Here is a 22,763-nt window from a genome sequence, read left to right on the forward strand (position 1 = left end):
GGAAGACAAGTTTAGTAGAAAATGGATTAGGTCAGTGGGAAGGCTTCCTCTTTTTGTAAGTTCAGTCGCTCAGTCGTGTCCGACTCTTTGCGACCCCATGAATTGCAGCACGCCAGGCCTCTGTGTCCATCACCAACTCCTGGAGTCTACCCAAACCCATGTCCATCGAGTCAGTGATGCCATCCAACCATCTCATCCTCTGTCGTCCCCTTCTCCTCCCGCCCCCAATTCTACCCAGCATTAGGGTCTTTTCCAATGAGTCAACCCTTCGCATGAGGTGGCCAAAGTATTGGAGTTTCAACTTCAACATCAGACCTTCCAATGAACACCCAGAACTGATCTCCTTTAGGATGGATTGATTGGATCTCCTTGCAGTCCAAGGGACTCTCAAGAGTCTCACCAACACCACAGTTCAAAAGCATCAATTCTTCGGCGCTCAGCTTTCTTTATGGTCCAACTCTCACATCCATACATGACCACTGGAAAAACCATAGCCTTGACTAGATGGACTTTTGTTGGCAAAGTAATGTCTCTGCTTTTAAATATGCTATCTAGGTTGGCCATAACCTTCCTTCCAAGGAGTAAGCGTCTTTTAATTTCATGGCTGCAATCACCATCAGCAGTGATTCTGGAGCCCCCAAAAATAAAGTCTGACACTGTTTCCACTGTTTCCCCATCTATTTGCCATGAAGTGATGGGACCAGATGCCATGATCTTAGTTTTCTGAACATTGAGCTTTAAGCCAATTTTTTCACTCTCCTCTTTCACCTTCAAGAGGCTCTTTAGTTCTTCACTTTCTGCCACAAGGGTGGTGTCATCCGCATATCTGAGGTTATTGATATTTCTCCCGGCAATCTTGATTCCAGCTTGTGTTTCTTCCAGCCCAGCGTTTCTCATGATGTACTCTGCATATAAGTTAAATAAGCAGGGTGACAATATACAGCCTTGACGTACTCCTTTTCCTATTTGGAACCAGTCTGTTGTTCCATGTCCAGTTCTAACTGTTGCTTCCTGACCGGCATACAGGTTTCTCAAGAGACAGGTCAGATGGTCTGGTATTCCCATCTCTTTCAGAATTTTCCACAGTTTATTGTGATCCACACGGTCAAAGGCTTTGGCATAGTCAATAAAGCAGAAATAGATGTTTTTCTGGAACTCTCTTGCTTTTTCGATGATCCATCAGATGTTGGCAATTTGATCTCTGGTTCCTCTGCCTTTTCTAAAACCAGCTTGAACATCTGGAAGTTCACGGTTCACGTATTGCTGAAGCCTGGCTTGGAGAATTTTGAGCATTACTTTACTAGCATGTGAGATGAGTGCAATTGTGCGGTAGTTTGAGCATTCTTTGGCATTGCCTTTCTTTGGGATTGGAACGAAAACTGACCTTTTCTAGTCCTGTGGCCACTGCTGAGTTTTCCAGATTTGCTGGCATATCGAGTGCAGCATTTTCACAGCATCACCTTTGAGGATTTGAAATAGCTCAACTGGAATTCCATCACCTCCACTAGCTTTGTTCGTAGTGATGCTTTCTAAGGCCCACTTGACTTCACATTCCAGGATGTCTGGCTCTAGGTGAGTGATCACACCATCGTGATTATCTGTGTCGTGAAGATCTTTTTTGTACAGTTCTTCTCTTTTCGTAATGTGTAATTTAAAAAACATTGCATTCTCAGGCTACTTATAGAGGACTGAATAATTCTCTTGCTATAACTGAGGCCTCTAACTCTCTATTGTTTAATTGTCTGTGGTATTTGTTGGTTCGTTTGTTTTTTTGGCTGCTCCATATGTCATGTAGAATCTTAGTCCCCCAGCCAGGGATCAAACCCGTGCCCCCTGCAGTGGAAGCACGGAGTCTTAACCAGTGGACTGCCAAGGAAGTCCCTAATTTTCTCTGGTTTTATCATTTATTTTTAGGTACCAAAGGAAGAAATAAAGGGGAATTCACAAATCTTCAAGGGGTAGCAGCATCTACAAATGGGAAGATATTGATTGCTGACAGTAACAACCAGTGTGTGCAGGTATGGCTCCTAATTGCATACCTTTAACAACTTATGTTGATAAAATAGATAGAGGTGCAGTTTCCTACTTAAGGCCTATGATGCAAGAAAAGAAAGGGAAGCTTATCATGTGTGTGTAGGCTTTACTTCAAATAGAGTTTGTATGTTCTGCCCTGTAGTCCTTACGACAAATATTCTTGCTGGTTTTTTTCCTGATGATTTCTGTGCTAGTTCACATTGCAATGAATGTAATTTGTTTTTCAGATATTTTCCAATGATGGACAGTTCAAAAGTCGTTTTGGCATACGAGGACGCTCTCCTGGGCAGCTACAACGTCCCACAGGAGTAGCTGTGCATCCCAGTGGGGACATAATCATTGCTGATTATGATAATAAATGGGTTAGCATCTTCTCATCAGATGGGAAGTTTAAGGTAAGATTAACTACAACTGACCAGTTGAGAGAAGGAATAGGAAATACAAGATGAAATTGTCTTTTTTTGGGGGGTCTCATAGATCCAATAAAATGTTCAATAGTTTTTCATACGCAGAACATCTTGACTTTGTTACATCTAAGTTTAATGAAGTGAGAGTCACAGTGACACTGTCATGAATCTACTCATGTATATCCTAAATATGGCTTTATTTTATAAAGCAGTTAGTTTGCTCAGTTGCTTTTTTAAATTACATTCTTTTTAAATACTCTTTTTCATTATAGTCTATCCCAGGGGGTTGAATATAGTTCCCTGTACTCTACAGTAGGACCTTGTGGTGTATTCATTTTAAATGTAATAGTTTGCATCTATGAACTCCAAACTCCAGTCCTGTCCTTCTCCCCTTTGGCAACCCCAAGTCTGTTCTCTCTGTTCATGAGTCTGTTTCTGATTTGTAGGTAGGTTCATTTGTGCCATATTTTAGATTCCACATATAAGTGATATCATATGGTATTTGTCTTTCCCTTTCTGACTTCATTTAGTATGATAATCTCTAGTTGCATTCATGTTGCTGCAAATGGCACTATTTTATTCTTTTTTATGACTGAATAGTATTCCACTGTATATATGTACTGCCTTTTCTTTATCCATTCATCTGTTCATGGATATTTAGGTTGTTTCCATGTCTTAGCTCTTGTAAATAGTGCTGCTATGAACCTAGAGTGGGCTTCTCCAGTGGTTCAGCAGTAAAGAATCTGCCTGCAGTGCAGGAGATGCAGGAGACTGAGGTTCGATCCCTGGGTCAGGAAGATCCCCTGGAGGAGGGCACAGCGACCCACTCCACTGTTCTTGCTGGGACAATCGCATGGACAGAGGAGCCTGGTGGATTACAGCCCACGGGGTCACAAATAGTTGGATAAAAGTGAAGCAACTGAGCACACACACACAAATATAGGATTGCGTGTACTTTTTTTTTTTTTTTTTGCGTGTACTTTTTGAATTGTAGATTTGTCTGGGTATGTGCCTAGGAGTGGGATTACTGGATCATGTGGTAGCTCTAGTTTTGGTTTTTTGAGGCCCCTCCATACTGTGCCCTGTAGTGGCTGTACAATGTATATTCGCACCAGCAGTGAAGGAGGCTACCCTTTTCTCCACATTCTCTCCAGCATCTGTTATTTGTAGACATTTTAGTGGTGGCCACTGACTTGTGTGAGGTGGTACCTCATTGCAGTTTTGATTTGCATTTCTCTAATTATTAATGATGTTGAACATCTTTTCATGTACCCACTGGCCATCTGTATGTCTTCTTTGGAGAAATGTCTGTTAATATCTTCTGCCTCTTTTTCGATTCAGTTTTATTTGGTGGTTGAGTTGTATGAGCTGTTTGTATATTTTGGAGATTAAGTCCTTGTCAGTCGCCTCATTTGCAAATATTGTTTCCCATTCTGTAGACTGTCTTTTCGTTTGTGTGTATCTGTGTTTTTTATGGCTTCCTTTGCTGTGCAGAAGCTGGTAAGTTTGATTAGCTCCCATTTATTTATTTTTGTTTTTATTTCTGTTGCCTTGGGGGACTGACCTAAGAAAAACATTGGTACAATTTATGTTGGAGAATGTTTTGTCTGTGCTGTCTTCTAGGAGTTTTATGGTGTCATGTCTTATGTTTAAGCCTTTAAGCCATTTTGAGTTTATTTTTGTGCATAGTGTGAGGATTTTTCTAACTTCATTGATTTATGTGCAGTTGTCCAACTTGCCCAGCACCACTTCCTGTAGAGACTGTCTTTTTTCCAGTTTTATATTCTTGTCTCCTTTTTGTGTGTGGGCTTCCCTGGTGGCTCAGCGATAGAAAATCTACCTGCAATTCAGGAGATGTGGGTTTGATCCTTGGGTCAGGCTCCTGAAGAAGGAAATGGCAACCCACTCCAATATTCTTTTTTTTTTTAAATACCATTTGATACAAGTTTATTTCATTGTCATTTATCTCCTTTTCACAATAGGTTGATATTGTCCAAATGTATCATGATTTCATTGTTTGGGGGTCCAATATTCTTGCCTGGGAAATCCCATGGACAGAGGAGCCTGGTGAGCTACAGTACATGGGGTTGCAAGAGTTGGAAAGGACTTAGCGACTAAACCACCACCACCACCTTTGTGTATGGGTTTATTCCTGGGCTGGCTATTCTGCTTTTGTACCAATACCACTGTTTTGATTACTGTAGCTTTGTAGTTTTGTCTAAAGTTTGGGAGAGATGCTTCCTGCTTTGTTTTTCTCCTCAGGATTGCTTTGGCAATTCTGGGTCTTTTATACTTCCATATAAGTTTTGGATTATTTGTCCTAGTTCTGTGAAAAATGTCATGAGTACTGCTTTTTTTTTTCTTTTCTCAATATCTTCAGGTTTACCTCAATTCAGTGAAAAACAACAATCTCTATAAAAGGTTATTGAGGAAATTCATATTTCCCAAATTAGCCTACAGATTGTCATTTATGAAGTTCCTTCAGGCCTGTGATAGATGATATGGGAGAAACAGAATTATAAGACATTGTCCCTACCTTTTATAAATATAGAAGCCTTTTGAGGAAAAAAGACAGATACATGGAAATGACAGAAAACAATTCATGTCAGCCTTTCAGTTCAGTTCAGTCTCTCAGGCGTGTCCGACTCTTTGCGACCCCGTGGACTGCAGCACGCCAGGCCTCCCTGTCCATCACCAACTCCCAGAGTCCACCCAAACTCATGTCCATTGAGTCAGTGATGCCATCCAACCATCTCATCCTCTGTCATCCCCTTCTCCTTCTGCCCTCAATCTTTCCCAGCATCAGGGTCTTTTCCAATGAGTCAACTCTTCACATGAGGTGGCCAAAGTATTGGAGTTTCGGCTTCAACATCAGTCCTTCCAATGAACACCTAGGACTGACCTCCTTTAGGATGGACTGGTTGGATCTCCCTGGAGTCCAAGGGACTCTCAAGAGTCTTCTCCAACACCACAGTTCAAAAGCATCAATTCTTCAGCTCTCAGCTTTCTTTATACTCCAACTCTCACATCCATACATGACTACTGGAAAAACCATAGCCTTGACTAGACAGACATTTGTTGGCAAAGTAATGTCTCAGCTTTTTAATATGCTCTCTAGGTTGGTCATAACTTTCCTTCCAAGGAGTAAGCGTCTTTTAATTTCATGGCTGTAGTCACCATCTGCTGTTATTTTGGAGCCCAAAAATATAAAGTCTGGCACTGTTTCCACTGTTTCCGCATCTATTTGCCATGAAGTGATGGGACCGGATGCCTTGATCTTAGTTTTCTGAATGTTGAGCTTTAAGCCAACTTTTTCACTCTCGTCTTTCACTTTCATCGAGAGGCTCTTTACTTCTTCACTTTCTGCCATAAGGGTGGTGTCATCCGCATATCTGAGGTTATTGATATTTCTCCCGGCAATCTTGATTCCAGCTTATGCTTCATCCAGCCCAGCGTTTCTCATGATGTATTCTGCATATAAGTTAAATATGCAGGGTGACAATATACAGTCTTGACGTACTCTGTTTCCTGTTTGGAACCAGTCTGTTGTTCCATGTCCAATTCGAACTGTTGCTTCCTGACTTGCATACAGATTTCTCAGGAGGCAGGTCAGGTGGTCTGGTATTCCCATCTCTCTCAGCATTTTCCAGTTTATTGTGATCCACACAATCAAAGGCTTTGGCATAGTCAATAAAACAGAAATAGATGTTTTTCTGGAACTCTCTTGCCTTTTCAGTGATCCAGTGGATGTTGGCTGGATTTGATCTCTGGTTCCTCTGCCTTTTCTGAAACCAGCTTGAGCATCTCAAAGTTCATGGTTCACGTATTCCTGAAGCCTGGCTTGAAGAATTTTCAGCATTACTTTACTAGCGTGTGAGATGAGTGCAATTGTGCGGTAGTCTGAGCATTCTTTGGCATTGCTGTTCTTTGAGATGGAATGAAAACTGACCTTTTCCAGTCCTGTGGCCACTGCTGAGTTTTCCAAATTTGCTGGCATATCGAGTGCAGCACTTTCACAGCATCATATTTCAGGATTTGAAATAGCTCAACTGGAGTTCCATCACTTCCACTAGCTTGTTCGTAGTGATGCTTCCTAAGGCCCACCTGACTTCACATTCCAGGATGTCTGGCTCTAGGTGAGTGATCACACCATTGTGATTAACTGGGTCGTGAAGATCTTTTTTGTACAGTTCTTCTGTGTATTCTTGCCACCTCTTCTTAATATCTTCTGCTTCTGTTAGTCCATACCATCTCTGTACTTTATTGAGCCCATCATTGCATGAAATATTCCCTTGGTATCTCTAATTTTCTTGAAGAGATCTCTAGTCTTTCCCATTCTATTGTTTTCCTCTATTTCTTTCCACTGATCACTGAGGCAGGCTTTCTTATCTCTCCTTGCTATTCTCTGGAACTCTGCATTCAGCTGGGAATATCTTTGCTTTTCTCCTTTGCTTTTCGCTTCTCTTCTTTTCACAGCTATTTGTAAGGCCTCCTCAGACAGCCATTTTGCTGTTTTGCATTTCTTTCTCTTGGGGATTGCCTTGATCCCTGTCTCCTGTACAGTGTCATGAACCTCCGTCCATAGCTCATCAGGCACTTTGTGTATCAAATCTAGTCCCTTAAATCTATTTCTCACTTCTACTGTATAATCATAAGGAATTTGATTTAGGTAATACCCGAATGGTCTAGTGGTTTTCCCTGCTTTCTTCAATTTAAGTCTGAATTTGGCAAAAAGAAGTTCATGATCTGAGCCACAGTCAGCACCTGGTCTTGTTTTTGCTGACTGTATAGAGCTTCTCCATCTTTGGCTGCAAAGAATATAATCTGATTTTGGTGTTGACCATTTGGTGATGTCCATGTGTAGAGTCTTCTCTTGTGTTGTTGTTAAAGCTGAAGTTGAACAGTTCTATGAAGACCTACAAGACCTTTTAGAGCTAACACCCAAAAAAGATGTCCTTTTCATTATAGGGGACTGGAATGCAAAAGTAGGAAGTCAAGAAACAGCTGGAGTAACAGGCAAATTTGGCCTTAGAGTACAGAATGAAGCAGGGCAACAGCTAATAGAGTTTTGCCAAGAGATGCACTGGTCATAGCAAACACCCTCTTCCAACAACACAAGAGAAGACTCTACACATGTCAGCCTTTAGGCAGTCATAAATTGTTCGGTACAATTTTGCACCATAGTGTTATGGTACATGATATAAGAACTGAAAGGAAAAGAAAATGGGGGCCGTCTCCAAAGAGAAAGTGTGAGCTGAGCTCCAACTTGGAGGGACCCCATCATTCCATGTATTCGTTGTCAGTCCCAGCATTATCTCTGTTTCTTCAGCCAATCATGGGAGAATAGAGAGCCCTTTGATGACAACAGAAATCTCTCTTCCAAAAAGATTATCATCCAACCCATTTTCTGCATTTGTTCCCAAGATTATGAAACAGTTTGTCACAGGTGGTGTTTTGAAGGCCATGTGCAGTATTGGCCCCGTTCCGCCCCCTGCTGGTCCAGGCTTCTTTGTCAGTGGACAACATGAACTTTAACTCACTGAAATACCAGTTCTGCGGCTTAGTAGCTGTTTGACTTTTGGCAAATTGCATGACTTTCTTAAGCCTTGATGGCCTTGTGTTGCAAATTTGGATTGTAAAAAAATCTGACTTACAGGATTTGAATAAGGATTACATGAGATATTATTTCCAGATTTTGTATGTGCCTGGTATGAAATATGCATCCAAGAAGTGTTCTTTTCCAGTGCCCGTCCAAAGCATTCCGTCTGTTGGATCAGTTATGATTCCGGCTTCATGACCTCATACTGGCTCCTGGTGCTCATTCCTTCTTTGTCCAGACTTATACAGAGATGATGCTCTTCATAATCTATTCTGAAATCCTAAAGATACATGAAATTCACTGAGTCTCTTATTGGAAGAATTTGTATTTTCCTTTGTGTGTTCGTTAGATCACAATATTCACCTCATCATTTTTATTTTGAAAAGTTATGTAATTATTAACCCTCAGGTTGGAGCCTCTGTTTTGCATGGGGCAGCATTTTTTCAGACTTGGAGAATAAAAAGCTATCAACTCTAATTCCACCATGTTGCACACAAATCTTCAATTGTCCTTGACTTTTTGTTCCACTACTAATTTAATGACTGTATCATGGCAATATACACGGGAAGTTCTCTTGTCTTGCTGTGTCTCTAACTTCCTCCTCTTTGTTTTCATAGTTGTATCTGTGGTAAGGCTTACCCAAATATGACAGCTTTAACATCGCTAGAATGAACACTCTTCGGTGACCTCTTGAAAATACCCTTCTAATTTGGAGATAACCCATTTATTCTAGTTTAATACTCTAGCAAAACCATGACCTGTTGTTTCAAATTTTAAAACTAACACTAAAATAGTTATTGAAAGTTTTATATCTGAAATATTTTTTATATCTATTATATTAAAACAACTTGAAACAGAAGTTTTATATTTAAGAAAGAAAGGTTTCCTGTATCAAACATTTCTCATTCAGTGGTTCAGTATTCTGTATGTAATAGGCTTTCTTCTTGGAAGAACTCGATTCTGATAGTGGGAAGACTGTTGGTAATAATTGGAATAAACATGAAGGAATACTTATGCCCCCTAGAGGATTGGGGGAATGGATATGGTATAGTTGCAACATACTCCTTTTTTTTTTTTTTTTTATCAAAATCCAAAGGCTAAAAAAAAAAAAAAAATCCAAAGGCTAAAAGGTTATCAAGTAAAAAAACTTTTGTACTTTAATGAGATTTCATCCAAGTGTGATGCCCATGACCATAAACAGAGAGAGATTTATTTTCTTCTTTGGTGGAATTCAGTAAAATTAAGCAGATGCTCAGGAAAACAAACTCTTAACACACATGTAGATTCTCTGTATTTATTCCCAATAGTTTTAAGGATATAGTTTCTTATCTCCTTTTCTTTTGTTTTACTCACCAACTTCTTAGGCCTAATTTTTATTCCTCTCTGCCTCTAAGTTTTTCCCTTCCATCTTCCTTCCTAACTTACATCTTCCAGTCTATCTAGGAACCTTTTGTGACCCCAGAACACATAGACCCCTGGCCACCATATTCTAAAATATCTCATCTCTTCTTTCAATTTAAGGCCATATTTCTTGAGTTAAATATTTTCGTTTAACTTTTCCAAAGCCAGGGTCTAAAATATCTTTGCTTAATATTGTGTTCAAATGGGGGACACGTTGTCAGTAATTCTTATTTCACTTGGGAGAATCTAGTGCAGCTAGTCGGGAGTGATGAAGGGAAGTGGAAAGAAAAATAGGTTTTGGTTCAATATTTACATTTTTTCTTTTAGACATGCACTAGTTTTCACTACAACATAATAGGATGGCTGTTATCCCTTATTTTCTATTTTTATGCTACATAATTATCATCCGCTTGGTATTATGTGACTGAGTCATTCTAAGTAACAACCAGTGTTCATAGTATTAGGTAATGATGATGTTCTTGTTAATCATCTGAGTTCCCTCTTTTACCTTTGATCTCTACTGCCATAACTTCCATTCAGACATGAAAGTATATAAATTTTTTTTGCAAGCTCTTATGTTATAGTCTCTGCTCTTTGAGCTAGATTGCAAATATCAGAATTAAATTAACCAACAGATTCCCTTGCAAGAATGCCAGTATTTCCTTCCTGAGTAACTGTATCTCTTTGTTCTAAAGAGATCAGATCTGAATCTCAGTAATTTATAAGCTTACAAGAATGAAAATCCTACATGGCAACCCACTCCAGTATTCTTGCCTGGAGAATCCAATACTCCTCTACAGTTCATGGGGTCTGAGCTGATCATGACTAAAGCAACTTATAGCACAGCCCTAAGGCTGAACCTCCACTGTGGGAGGGCCCACCTCCCTCTCTCCATTTCTCTCTGCACGTATCTTCATGTCTGTGGGGACAGAAGGTAATCCTTCCGGTCAGGTATAATATCGACTGAAGAGGGTGGGAGAGAGGGAGAGTGTGCTTGGCACTTTCCTTTATCCTCCAGAATCTGCACGGCCCAGGAGGCAAATGTCATCACTGTCATTTTATGGGTGAGGAAACTGAGGCTCAAAATGGTGAAAGAATGAACTTTGCTCTGAAATTTTGATCCTAGGTGACTGGACAAACTGTGGTATCCTAAAAGAAATTAGGAAATTCAGACAGGGGTTCTTTGGGGGTTCTTTTTTTTATCCCTTTTTGTTTTTTTAAATGGTTTGACGTTGGTTGAGTTTTGCGATAAAATCAGCCATGGCTAAAGATATGGATTTGAGAATCTTACACATGGCAGTGAAAGTTGATGCCATAGCGTAAATGAGAGTTTAGAAGTGTGTAGAGTCGAGCTGTCCAGTATAGTAGCCACAAGCCACTTGTGAATACTGAGTTCTTGAAAGGGGACTGGTCTGAATTGAGTTGTACCATGAGTGTAAAATATACACTGGATTTCAAAGATTTAGTCTCCCCCAAAGAATGTAAACTAGTTCATCAATAATTTTTATATTGATTACTTATTGAAATGGTAACTTCTGGATATAGTAAGTCCTCTACATATGACCCTTCAAGTTGCAAACTTTCAAAGATGCGAACGTGTGTTCACAACATGTTTTGTGTACATTGTTACGTGTGTGCATCCTCTACAAGTTGTGCTTTTGTGTGCTTTATAGAGTGCAATAGTACAATATCTTTGTTTCAAGCCCAGGATGTCAGAAGTAAGCATAAAAGCAATGGTGATGTAGTTGGTATTGCTAAGAAGCACCAGCTCTTTACTGTACTACTATACTTTTCAAGATACTGTACTGTAAGATTAAAAATGTTTTCTTTATTTTTTAATGTGTTATTTGTGTGAAAAGTACTCTAAACCTATTACAATACATCCAATTTTATTTCAGTACAATATAGCCGATTGTATTAGTTGGGTACCTTGGCTAGCTTTGTTGGACATATGAATGCGCTCTTGGAATGGAACTTGTTCATATGTAGGGGACTTACTGTATATTGGGTTAAATAAGTACATAATTAAAATGAATCTTCCCTGTTTCTTTTTTCTTTTTGATGTGGCTACTAGCAAACTTTAAGTTACATATGAAACTTATGTTATATTCCTATCAGATAGCACTAACAGAGAAAGGGAAAATAAGGGGTCTAACACAGAACCTTTGAGAATGTAATTTTTTTTCAGAGTTCAAGTTTTTAAGTTAACATGTAATATATGCAAATGGATTTTTCAAGTAAGTCTAAAGAGGAGAGTATAAAATGAAAAGAGTTTTCCTGCCACCGTTAATACCACTTTGTATCATATAGACACTATGTGGTTTCTTAATTTCTCTTCCAGGAATATATATACATGTAAACACATATTTAATACAGGGGGGGTGCTGTTCTGTGCCTTGCTTTTTTCAGTAACTGAAGGTTTTCATTAAAGCACAAAGAGATTTGCCTCGGCTGACATTTTCCCAGCCTGGTGCCAGGGAGGACTGTGGTTCTTGCCTCCTGGTCACCTCCCAGACCCTTTGCCATTGCTCCCTCCCCTTGGATGCTCCTTCTCCGCCCTTGCCCATGTGACCTGTATTGTTGGGGTATTGTTCCACACGGCTTCTGAGTTGGCCTATTGAATTCTCCCAAATCTACCAAAGTGAACCCTTGACACTAGGCACTTTCAAAAGGGCATAGTAGACAGTGTGACTGAGATGTCGTTGAGGTTAGGTGCTGTTTCTAATATTTAAGAATCTAAAACTTAAGGAAAAAAATTGATTTGTGCTGATGCTATAGCACAATGGGCACAAAGCAAGGGACGAGTACGAGATGGTCTTCCCAATCCTAATCCAGTGGTCTCTTGCCCCTCCAGACTGCCTCCTTACAGAGGAATTGTGACTCCAGTTAAGGGGATTCTACAACATTTTTGGTGGTGATTCCTTAAAAAAATGATTTCATATAAATATCAGTAACAGATAATAGATGTGAAAAAGACAGTTTTCCAAGACAGATAATTGTTGTGGCACATGAGTAGCTATGCGCCTGTTTGAACAGTCAAGTAAACGCTTGCTGACATCCACGTCTGCCTTCCTGTTCTGCAGCGCTTTCACCTTCATTTCCGCTCTTGTTTCTAACAGGCAAAAATCGGATCAGGAAAGCTGATGGGGCCCAAAGGAGTTTCTGTGGACCGCAACGGGCACATCATCGTGGTGGATAACAAGGCGTGCTGCGTGTTTATCTTCCAGCCAAATGGGAAAATAGTCACCAGGTTTGGTAGCCGAGGAAATGGGGACAGGCAGTTTGCAGGTACACTCGATGGTAATATGTAAACCCCCTTTTTTATGCTTCTTCTGCTCACACTTGCATGATGTTGGAGCATGTTGAAGACGCCTCATCCCCAGTGTGTTGGCCGGCTTTGGGAAAGACGCTGGGGATGGAATCTAAGCTAAAGCATGGTTAGATGCTTCTCGGTGACTTTACCCGCAGTAAGTGCAACTGCAGCCCATGGGTGGCTTTTACTGGTGGCAACTCTGAAACCTAATCTTCGAATTTTACTGTTGAATAAAATAGTTTTTAAATGAAAATGTTTGAGGAATCATGGAGAGCCTCCTGTTTCCACCTCACTGTTGCTTTATTTAAAAGTTTCTGAATGAGAGTATTTTTCACCTGTCTAGGTGATTATACAAGAGCAGGAGTTGAGAATATTTGCTCAGCACAGGAAAGGCGGTTTCTTTTACTTCTCTCTTTGATGTGCCACTTTGCAGTCACAGGCTTACTTCGTGTTTTTTACATCTGCAAGAAGAGGCTGAGAACAGTTGATTACTTTCTTTTGAGAAGGATGCTTTGGGCGTTTCGCATTAATTTGCATAATCTGTCTTTATGCTTTGTCTCCAGTTCTGCCAAATTCTGAATGTCGCCCAAAATTATAAAGTGTGGGTTTCTGCCCTACTTGAAAAAAAATTTTTACACGCTGGATATGTTTCCCTCAGTGCTCCCGAGAGTTACCATGTCTCTCTTCAGTGGGAGCTGAGGGCCCTATGCGACTGTCAGGGAAGCTGGCAGAGGTGACTTTCAGGTGGTGGTGTGGAGAAGGAATTCTGATGCTTACTGCTTATCCCACTCATGAGGGCTGCTGGAACTCTCAGCTTGATTTGGAAGAAGGCAGAGTAGACAGCCACAAGTGTAGAATGTTATCGAATCTGTGTTATCTGGAGCCAGAGGTCTGGCTGAATGACCTTTTAAGAACCGAGTCTATAGTTCTTTGTTTTTTCTTAAATAACTAAGTTAATATATGAAGTTCTGTAACTACTGTGTTGTCATCATTTTCATTGTTATGGTTATCACATGTTTTTTCTTATTTTTTATTTCAGGTCCCCATTTCGCAGCTGTAAATAGCAATAATGAGATTATTGTTACAGATTTCCATAATCATTCTGTCAAGGTACCATAAACACATCAATTGTTGCTAACTTTTAACTGCTTTAACACAGGAATGAGTCTGGGAGAAAAGATGACATTCGCGTTTGCACACAGGACCTAGGGGATATAACCTAAAAGATCAGACCTTTGCTTCTCCTAAAAGATGCAGGTTTTAATTTGGACACACAGACTTTGGAGAGTCAGCAAAGTGAACAAAATATTGTGGCAATAAGTTTCTTCATTTGAAACTGGTGTACATGGAGATGACTTGAAAATTAAATTTGAGAAAGCAATTGCTTGAACTTGGAGAGGCAGAACTTTCTGAAGCTTAATGTTTTGTGGCTATTTGATAAATTAAAACAGATGACTTTTTTTCAGTTTTCTGCACCATAGGACCTTACAAACAAAAGTAGATATTAGAACTCTGCCGCCGCAACAGATATGGGGAGGGAAATAGCCGTGGCAGCCATTCATATAATGTCCTTCATGCATCCTTTCACACACTTGGTGTTCCCCACCCCTCCCCCAAATACTATAGTACATCTTTCTTTCTAGGTAGAGCGGGGAGAAAGATGTGACCTCTACTATGAGCAAATCAGGAGAAAAAAAGTGGTTCAAACCAGTGTCTCACTTACTGGAACGAGAAAGCGCTTGCTAACATTCCAGACCAAGCTTCTCTGAGTGCAGAGTGTGCTCACTCAAAGGGAAGCAGCCCCGGGCAGTGCCCTGGCAGATACTTTTCTTTTAAGAGTTGTTCATCTGTTTTTAGGGTTACCTTCTGTTTACATCAGTTGATGCAGGTTTGCACTGATCCTAGAAATGACATTAAGTTCTCCCTGTAAGTAAGCTCACTTAAATGTTTTAAAGTTAGGCATTTCAGATGTGAGGGAGGGTAAGAAAACAGCATAAGGGAGGCCAGTGAGGAAAGTTTGCGCTTAGAGACAATGCTTGAGCAATCAGATCTAAACACCAGCCTGCCAGTGTGGATGACTGGAAGAGCTAAATAGGGATAGGATTCTAACACCCGAAGGTACGCGCTTCACTGCTGCTTTTCCCCAGCTCTTCCTGGAAGAAGGTGTCTTTAAGCTGGCTAGATAAATGGAAAGGCCTCGTGCTTTGGAGATGGGTGCCAAGGCCCCGTGCAGAGAGGGGAGCACAGTGGGCCTTGGTGCTGGGGCAGGCTGAGGGAAAAGGATGCCCACCGTTGCTGCTTCCGTGAGAGGCTGCTTCCTGCCGCGGGGTCTCTCCAGAGTTGCTGCCTGAGTGGCAGGGCTCCGTCCGTCCCCCCACATGCACACACCCGCCCAGGCTTGGTGAGAGGAAGGGGCAGGGGAAGGTCTTTTGAGAATGAGGGAAGGATGGAGCCAAGTGGCAGCGGAGCCTAGGCTTGTGGCCGTTCTCCCCGGGGCTGGCACAGCCTGTGGACGGGCATGACTAGGAAAGGATAACGCGGGCCATCGTGACACTCCCTACCCTCCGCGCTCTCTATAGAGGGGTCCTTCATTTAACCGTTGTGCATTCAACAAGAAGGAAACCTACATAGGTCTCAGTAGTGCCAGGGTCAGAGAGGCCTGGCCTAGGTGCCACCACCCCCAGCAGAAGTCAGTGACGTTGACCAGGCTGCCCTTTTCTGCTTAGCACAGCGGTGGCCTTAGAGCCTTTCCTTCCCCCTTGCTCAAGGCAACTGTGTGAGCCAGCTGGCCTTGCTGTGTGGGAGGATTTCTATTTACCAGTCCTGACTAACACTGTAGGAGAAAAGAAAACATATGTCAGTAGCCAGAATGCAAGGCAGAGAGCAACAAATGCCTTTTTTTAAGAATAGGTACATATAGGAGCTCCCCTGCTGGTCCAGCAGTTAACACTCCACTTCCATTGCAGGGGGCATGAATTCAATCCCTGGCCGGGACTGAACGGCCGAAAAAGATACACGGCAAAAAAACGCAAAAAGAATAGGTACACAGAAAGTTCTGTAAATATCCAGAAAAACAGAGAAGATTTCCATAATTAAGACTGTCAGGGGAGACTTCCAAGTGGAGGTGGTATTGAGGTGAACAGAATTTTGAAATCAGAAAAGGACTGTCATCAAAATTATAAAAACTGATAAACATTTATCAAAAAAGAAAACTATAAAAATGATTTCAGCTCATACTTCTGCCTCTTTGTATGCTTTCATCTGAATAAGTTATAAATAATTAAATGACATTTTAGGTGGGAAAAATAGAAAATGTGAGAAATTTTAAGTCATTAAGATTGTGAAAACATTTCAGGTTTTCAGTTCTGTAGAGATAGTTTGGTTATTTAAACTCAACTTTTCTCCCATTTAGTGGGAAAAAACCCAGTCATTTTGATTTTTCTCTTCTCTTTGACAACTGTTGCCGTGTAGCTTTTATGGAATAGTTGGGCTTTTTTTCTTTATATAACATGGGCAGTTAACAAGAATTCTTGATTCGAGTCACTTCTTTGTTGGTAAACATAAAAACCTGAACTATATGAGTCAGGGGTAACAAGTGGGCTAATTAGTTCTTTAGCTACCTTCACTATATACATTTTCCTCATTGCAAAACAAGATTAAATTAGCCTTCATAATTTCAGAATGGAGCAGAAGCATATAAGCTGTTTGAATTATATTAAGGAAAACATACTGACTCACAGAGATAAGCAAACAAAATGATTATTTGTATAGCTTTTTTTTTTTCATTTTTATTTTGTATTGGAGTATAGGACCCAATGGTAAAGAATCCCCCTGCACAGCCAAAGACACAGGTTTGATCCCTGGGTCAGGAAGATCCCCTGAAAAAGGAAATCCCACTCCAATAATCTTGCCTGGGAAATCCCACAGACAGAGGAGCCCAGTGGACTATATTCCATGGGGTCACAAAGAGTCGGACATGACTTAGCAACTAAACCACAACAACATTGTGATTCACAACATTGTATGAATGTCAGGTGTACAGCAAAGTTATTCAGTTATACATATACATACATCTTTTATACATACACATACATCTTTTCTTTTTCACATTCTTTTCTCATTTAGTTTATTACAGAATATTGAATAGCGTTCCCTGTGCTATACATTAGATCCTTGTTGATTATCTATTTTATATATAGTAGTATGTACATGTTAATCCCAAAATTATGTGAAGGAGATAAAAAGAATCAGAAAAGATTTTAAAGACACGCCATCTTAGTAAAAGTTGATTGCTGTCTCTGTCCTTTCAAAGAACCAAAGACGTAGCTTATTTACTCGGCAAGCATGTAATTAATTGAGAAAGCAGTCACGACTTTTTTATTTTACCTTAAAGAAAGTTTAGGCTTTAGAGTTGGAAGCGTCTCACTTCCCCATCATAAGAAACTAAAAGAATAGCATCATTTTACTCTTTCGTGATCACAGAGATGGCAGTAAGAGAATCTCTAGAAGGTTCTGAAAGCACCTTCAGGTTAGATCTGTGCTCAGGCTTAGCGACCTTTTTCAGGTCCTCGTTCTGGACACCTCACTCTCATGGGTGCCTTGCATGTAACACTTTTTGATTCGTCAGTGAGTTTTTCTACATGTGTTGCATGGTAATGAAGGCATAAGAGAATATCCTGAACATGTTTCAAAACCATTAAGTATCAACAGAATCTTCAAGATAAAATTATGCTTACTAGTCTTATCATTAAACACATATTAAAATGTTAATTCTCTCAGTGTTAGTAATCTGAGTAATCTACAATTGGTACATATACTGTAACACTCTATTAATAAGAATATTTAATTAACCACAACAGTCCAATGCTTGGCCGTATCAGATATTAGAGAATTTGAGAATTCTGCAGTTTTGTTTGGCCCCCTTTTCCATCCTCCTCCTCCTCTCATGGGCTGTATCCATCAAAGCCTTATGGCTATCTATTCTAACTAAAATATTCTGAGAAAATCTATTTTAAAAAGCTATTTGCTTATTCCTCAGTTGCTGCCATCACACACACACACACATACTCACTTGGATTTTCCTTGCTATAAATGTGTGGTTCAGCCACATTTCTTGTTATGTTGACTTAGTAAAAGGGTAGTAAATTCTGAATATCTGGCCTAACAAAAAGCTCTTACTTCCTGATTCAACTTTGAGCAGTTGTCCATCCTGTTAAAACTACAGTGCCTAGTCTTGAAATTAGATATTTATTTAAATGCAAAAAGAATAATGTGTTTGGAAATTACATCTCTACTTACTTACTTACTCATATTACCTTATATTTGTATATTTTTGATAATCGATAACAAAAGTATTTTTCACATAGTAATACAACCAGATATAAGCTAGGAAAAGAAGTGGCTTAACAAATAGTAAATCAGATTTAGATAGTAAATTGGGGAACCACAAGTGATATGTGGGGTCTAGTTTGTAAACTCCCCCCTTTTTGAAGAATGTCTTAAATAACCTGCTCAGATATTTTTTAAAAACCAGAATGTTTGCTTAACTATTTTAGTTTAAAATCATTTAAAAATATCTCGTACAGGTGTTTAATCAGGAAGGCGAATTCATGTTGAAGTTTGGTTCAAATGGAGAAGGAAACGGGCAGTTTAATGCTCCCACGGGCGTAGCGGTGGATTCGAATGGAAACATCATCGTAGCTGACTGGGGGAACAGCAGGATCCAGGTAGAGGGATTTATTTGTTTAGAGCGATCGCTGTTGGTTGAAAGTGAAGTCCGCCAAACTGGAATGTTTTCCATTTGTTCATTGGTTAGGTAATTAGGCTGTAAATAGTCTAACCAGAAGTGTCAAACTAAGGAAGGTGGCATAGAAACGAGTCAACCCAGGGTGCTCTGGGCAAATCAAGGAGCATCCCCAAGTCACTCTGAGAACAGCAGTGTTCAGCAGTTGAATCTGACGATGGATGTCCTCTTCTCAGGAAAAGGGTCAAGACTTTAAATGTAACACTGCATACTTTAATTTCTCTACGGTATTTATCTTGCTTAATTATCCCGGTGGACATCTACGTTTGAAAAAGGCGTTCTGTATCTGATGGGAAGCCAGAAGCAGACAGGGAGCTACAGTCAGAAGGCAGTGCTGTATAGGACCAGATGCTCAGCTATTTGTACTGTGGCCCTCATCACACCTGCCTCTTGAAACACCCTATAAGCCACACCCTATGGCTAGAAAAACCAGCCTGGGCCTGAGAAGGAAGAGAGTTCTTTTTATTTCATCATAGCAGAAGCTTACTGACCAAAAAAGACCACTTTCTATTCCAAATGTACGTGTTGAACCATTGACTTGGTATAACTTACTCTTTTCTGAAAATGAAAAAATAATCTCCATCTTCTTGTTGCACGTTGACTCAGGACATTCTTCTGTGGTCTAGTTGCTAATTTTTCTCTCTTGTGATTGGGAATTAAAGGAGATAGTGAGGCTGGAAGGGGGAGAAGTGAAAGTTCAGAGTGAGAAATACAGGTGGTTTGTTCTTCAGGCCCCATCCAGAGCCCGTCCCCTCACATGGGACCTCTGTAAGCGTGTCAGTGAGGTCCTCTGGCCGGTGAGGCGTGCCTTGTCAGCGCCCCTGGGGCACAGAGAGTGGGGGCAGAGGAAGCAAGGTGAGTGGAGGGAGGGGCAGTCGGTGACTACCACCTAAACAGGCCTGGGCGTTGCACACATGCTTCTGTGTGAAAAGCGTCAGCATCAGAGGTTTCCTAACCCCTGCTTCTTGCTCTTACTCTAACTTCTCCTGTCACGCCCTGACTTTATGTTCACAGGTGTTTGATGGAAGTGGGTCGTTTTTGTCCTACATTAACACGTCTGCTGACCCACTCTACGGCCCCCAGGGCCTCGCCCTAACTTCAGACGGCCATGTGGTGGTGGCAGACTCTGGAAACCACTGTTTCAAGGTCTACCGGTACTTACAGTAATAGTGGGCGACTGGACACCCCCTGCAGAGATTGTACACCATAAACTGGAATGGATTTCCCGACGCAGGACCAGATGGTACTAGACTTTTCTTGCTAGAAGGAATCATCGGTGAACTTTCCAAGGTTATTTCTGAATGTAACAATTTCCTTAAAAACTGCATATCTGATTTCCATAATCCACGTTTAGAGTTAAAAAAAAAAAAGAAATCTCTTCTACTGAATCTATAAAAACTGCAAAGTTTTACACCTGTGAACTATGGCATATAGGACAGGGATTTATGTAGTTTAACTAATTTTGCAAATCAAACAAGCATTAAAAAAACAACTAGAATACTTAAAGGCATTTGTTAATCCTGTGAGTGATAGCTTTTGTGCAGAGCTTCCAAAAACAAGATGAAAACAAAATCTGTTATAGTTATATACTTTATTTAACCTCGGTCACAAGACCCAGGGGATCTTCTAACCTCACTTTTACAGTAGATATTACTCTTGTGACATTTTTTGTTTATCCGTAACTACATATAACATTACTTTGGGAAAAAACAAAAGCTGTCTTACAAAATCCTCCCAGCTGGGATTAGCAAGCCTCTTGAGTTTAGCACTTAAAAAATCAATGCAAATCTCCCATCCTTTCTGAGTTTGATCAAAGATCTTCTTCATGTGTTCTTTTCACCTCTCTCCTGCTCACCTTATATCTAAAAACAAAGTTCATTTTCAGGGAAACCTGAAATTCCTGATACTTTGAAAGGCATTTTACAATAGCAATGCTACCTTTCGGTAAACCAACAGGCCCCGTTAACTCCAGGTTAATGCACTGGAATGTAGTCAAGGAAAAGTCAGTCACGTTTTCTGTGCCATGTTCTCACATGTGTCTCTCCTCTTCCACTTCATGAATGCGAAAGCTTTACCTCTTGCAAAATGTCAGCACATGTAGTAAGACACCAGTATCCTAGGACAGAGAGCCATAAGCAGCCCTTTGGAGGACTGATGGTGTCAACCAAAGGCATGTGATTGATCCGCGGTTTCCCCTTAGAAAGCAAGTGTTACCAAAGTTGTGTTATCGCGAAAGCATTACAGGTAAGGGCATGTTATGGTTATTTATCATTGTCTAATGACTAGTAGAGGCATTAAAGGACTATGTATACATGATTAGGCTAAGGTAGAATGTATCATATATATATATTTAGCTGAACCTTTGGTGTATTGAAATAGGCAGCACTCTGAAAGACAGAAGCAGCTTCTGCACATTCCTCAACTGCACCGTTTAAAGCCGTCCTCATAGAGCAAGCCCTAAAGCAGATTTCATTTTTGCCATTTTCCAGGAATGCTGGTATTGGCTGACTTCTAGTCAGCACAGAAAATGGCCTTCTGTGCTTTCAAAACAAAAAGAAAAACAGGTCAAAAGAAACAAAGTTGAACTTGAGTTACATTTATGTATAAACGCATTTTGAGAAATGGTAAGAATAATTTAGTCAGATCTGATTCTGTAAAATAAGACGTGGTGTATTTCCACTGTTTGATTTTCTACTCAGTTCTACTAAATAGGATGTCGTGTTTGGCATTTTCGATAATGACTTGGGGACCTTTTTCACTGAAAGCACCTTAAAACTGTACTATAAAAAAACATTTCCCACATGTATAACTATGTGATTGTGATGTTTCTTTTTTCCTAATGTCAGTGGTGAAATGAGTCTTTGAATTTAAACATTGATGTTTAATGAGCACTTCCTGGGTGCCAGAGGCTATTCAAGACACTAGGGATAAAGTAATAAATAAACAAAAGCCCCTGCCCCTTTGGAGCTTACACTCTAGGGCAGGAATGTCATTTTACCATTAACTAATCTTCTGCATAAAAGATAAGCTAGACTTGATAACTCCTGGAATGTTTAAAAGGAAAGTTTTTAAATTGGTTAAATTAATTTCAGTTTATTTTCACCAGTGAAAATAGCTTCCTCTGTAGATTCTGTCATAGGCCATGGATCTTAAGGCTAGTTTACTTAAAGGGGTATTTTGCACATTCAAATTATACTTGTGAATTTAGAAATTAACCAGCCATCATAACATATTAGACTGGGTATCTTAATAGAATGAACACAAAGCTAATTTTTTTACATGTTAATATTGGAACGAAACTGGAATAAAAGAAGAGATACTTTGATTCAGACCTGTTCCACTACCTGTTACTAAAACACATGCTATGGGCGCTCCAGGAAACACTACATTTTCCCCAAAATATGTATAATCATATATGTTAAAGTATAAATAACATTTCAAATTTGGATGATATATGTGCATTTACTGTATTTCTTGGTAAGCATATTTTAGGGGGAAAAGTGCTGCTGATAAGATGAATAGACAAGATTTAAATGGAGTTTTGTCACATTCTAAATGGTTTCTAGCAAACTGAGAAGGATATTAAAGTAAGTGACTGTTTCTGTTCTACCATTACTGTTTGATTTCTGTTTGTCGAGTGTACAGAACCTGTCATACATTCATGATAAGTAGCACTGAAAAACTACCCATTCAAATTTCCCCTGGGCACTTACGGCACAATGTTGCCGGTTAGAATGTAATGGTCGGTGATAATACATTCCCTCCCCAGCTACAGATATTAGTAACTGTATCTCCTATACAGACCTCCCCTGCTGGACATGGGGAGGTGGGTGGAGTCACCTGACCACCTAGAAACACATGAGTAAAAGGCCTTTATGACGTTTAGCCATTTTTTAAAAAAAATGGTTCTTAGTATCTTGATCAAACTTTAGTCTCCAGTAACTAAAGTCCCCAGGTTACCTTCCTTTAATTTACTCTTTGACTAGATTTGAGGCAAATAAATACTAACAGGTCCATGCAACTAGAATACACTTGCTTCTACTACTAAATATACAGGGTATGTACTAAGGGAGTTAACTGGAATAGCAGTATGCTAGCAAGTGTCTATGGATCCTTAACTCTAAAGGGTTCACGTAAATGCTTTGGTAATACCTAAATTAATTGGAGGAAATAGAAAATAAACATCAGGTAATCTGCAGATTACTT

At 40.0% G+C, this 22,763-nt stretch overlaps 1 protein-coding gene across 13 annotated transcripts in view; it reads left to right on the forward strand.

Annotated features, from left to right (window-relative positions):
* The window catches only part of TRIM2 (tripartite motif containing 2), a 179,389-nt gene extending 159,458 nt beyond the window's left edge, over nucleotides 1-19,931 (forward strand). For 11 of the 13 annotated variants that reach the window (XM_081543676.1, XM_081543667.1, XM_081543677.1 and 8 more), the window contains 6 exons: nucleotides 1,915-2,018; nucleotides 2,262-2,429; nucleotides 12,561-12,729; nucleotides 13,794-13,864; nucleotides 18,340-18,480; nucleotides 19,572-19,931. In XM_081543676.1, the coding sequence (XP_081399802.1) occupies nucleotides 1,915-2,018; nucleotides 2,262-2,429; nucleotides 12,561-12,729; nucleotides 13,794-13,864; nucleotides 18,340-18,480; nucleotides 19,572-19,724 (806 nt within the window). In that variant the 3' untranslated portion in view covers nucleotides 19,725-19,931. Of the gene's footprint in view, nucleotides 1-1,914; nucleotides 2,019-2,261; nucleotides 2,430-12,560; nucleotides 12,742-13,793; nucleotides 13,865-18,339; nucleotides 18,481-19,571 lie in introns of all 13 variants that reach the window. The other 2 variants (XM_081543666.1, XM_081543669.1) reach the window with 1 other exon arrangement.
* The last annotated feature ends 2,832 nt before the right edge of the window (nucleotides 19,932-22,763 follow it).

Source organism: Giraffa tippelskirchi, chromosome 11 (assembly GCF_054371585.1).
Source record: "Giraffa tippelskirchi isolate mGirTip1 chromosome 11, T2T-mGirTip1v1.2.pri, whole genome shotgun sequence".
In the NCBI taxonomy this organism is placed as follows: Eukaryota; Metazoa; Chordata; class Mammalia; order Artiodactyla; family Giraffidae; genus Giraffa; species Giraffa tippelskirchi.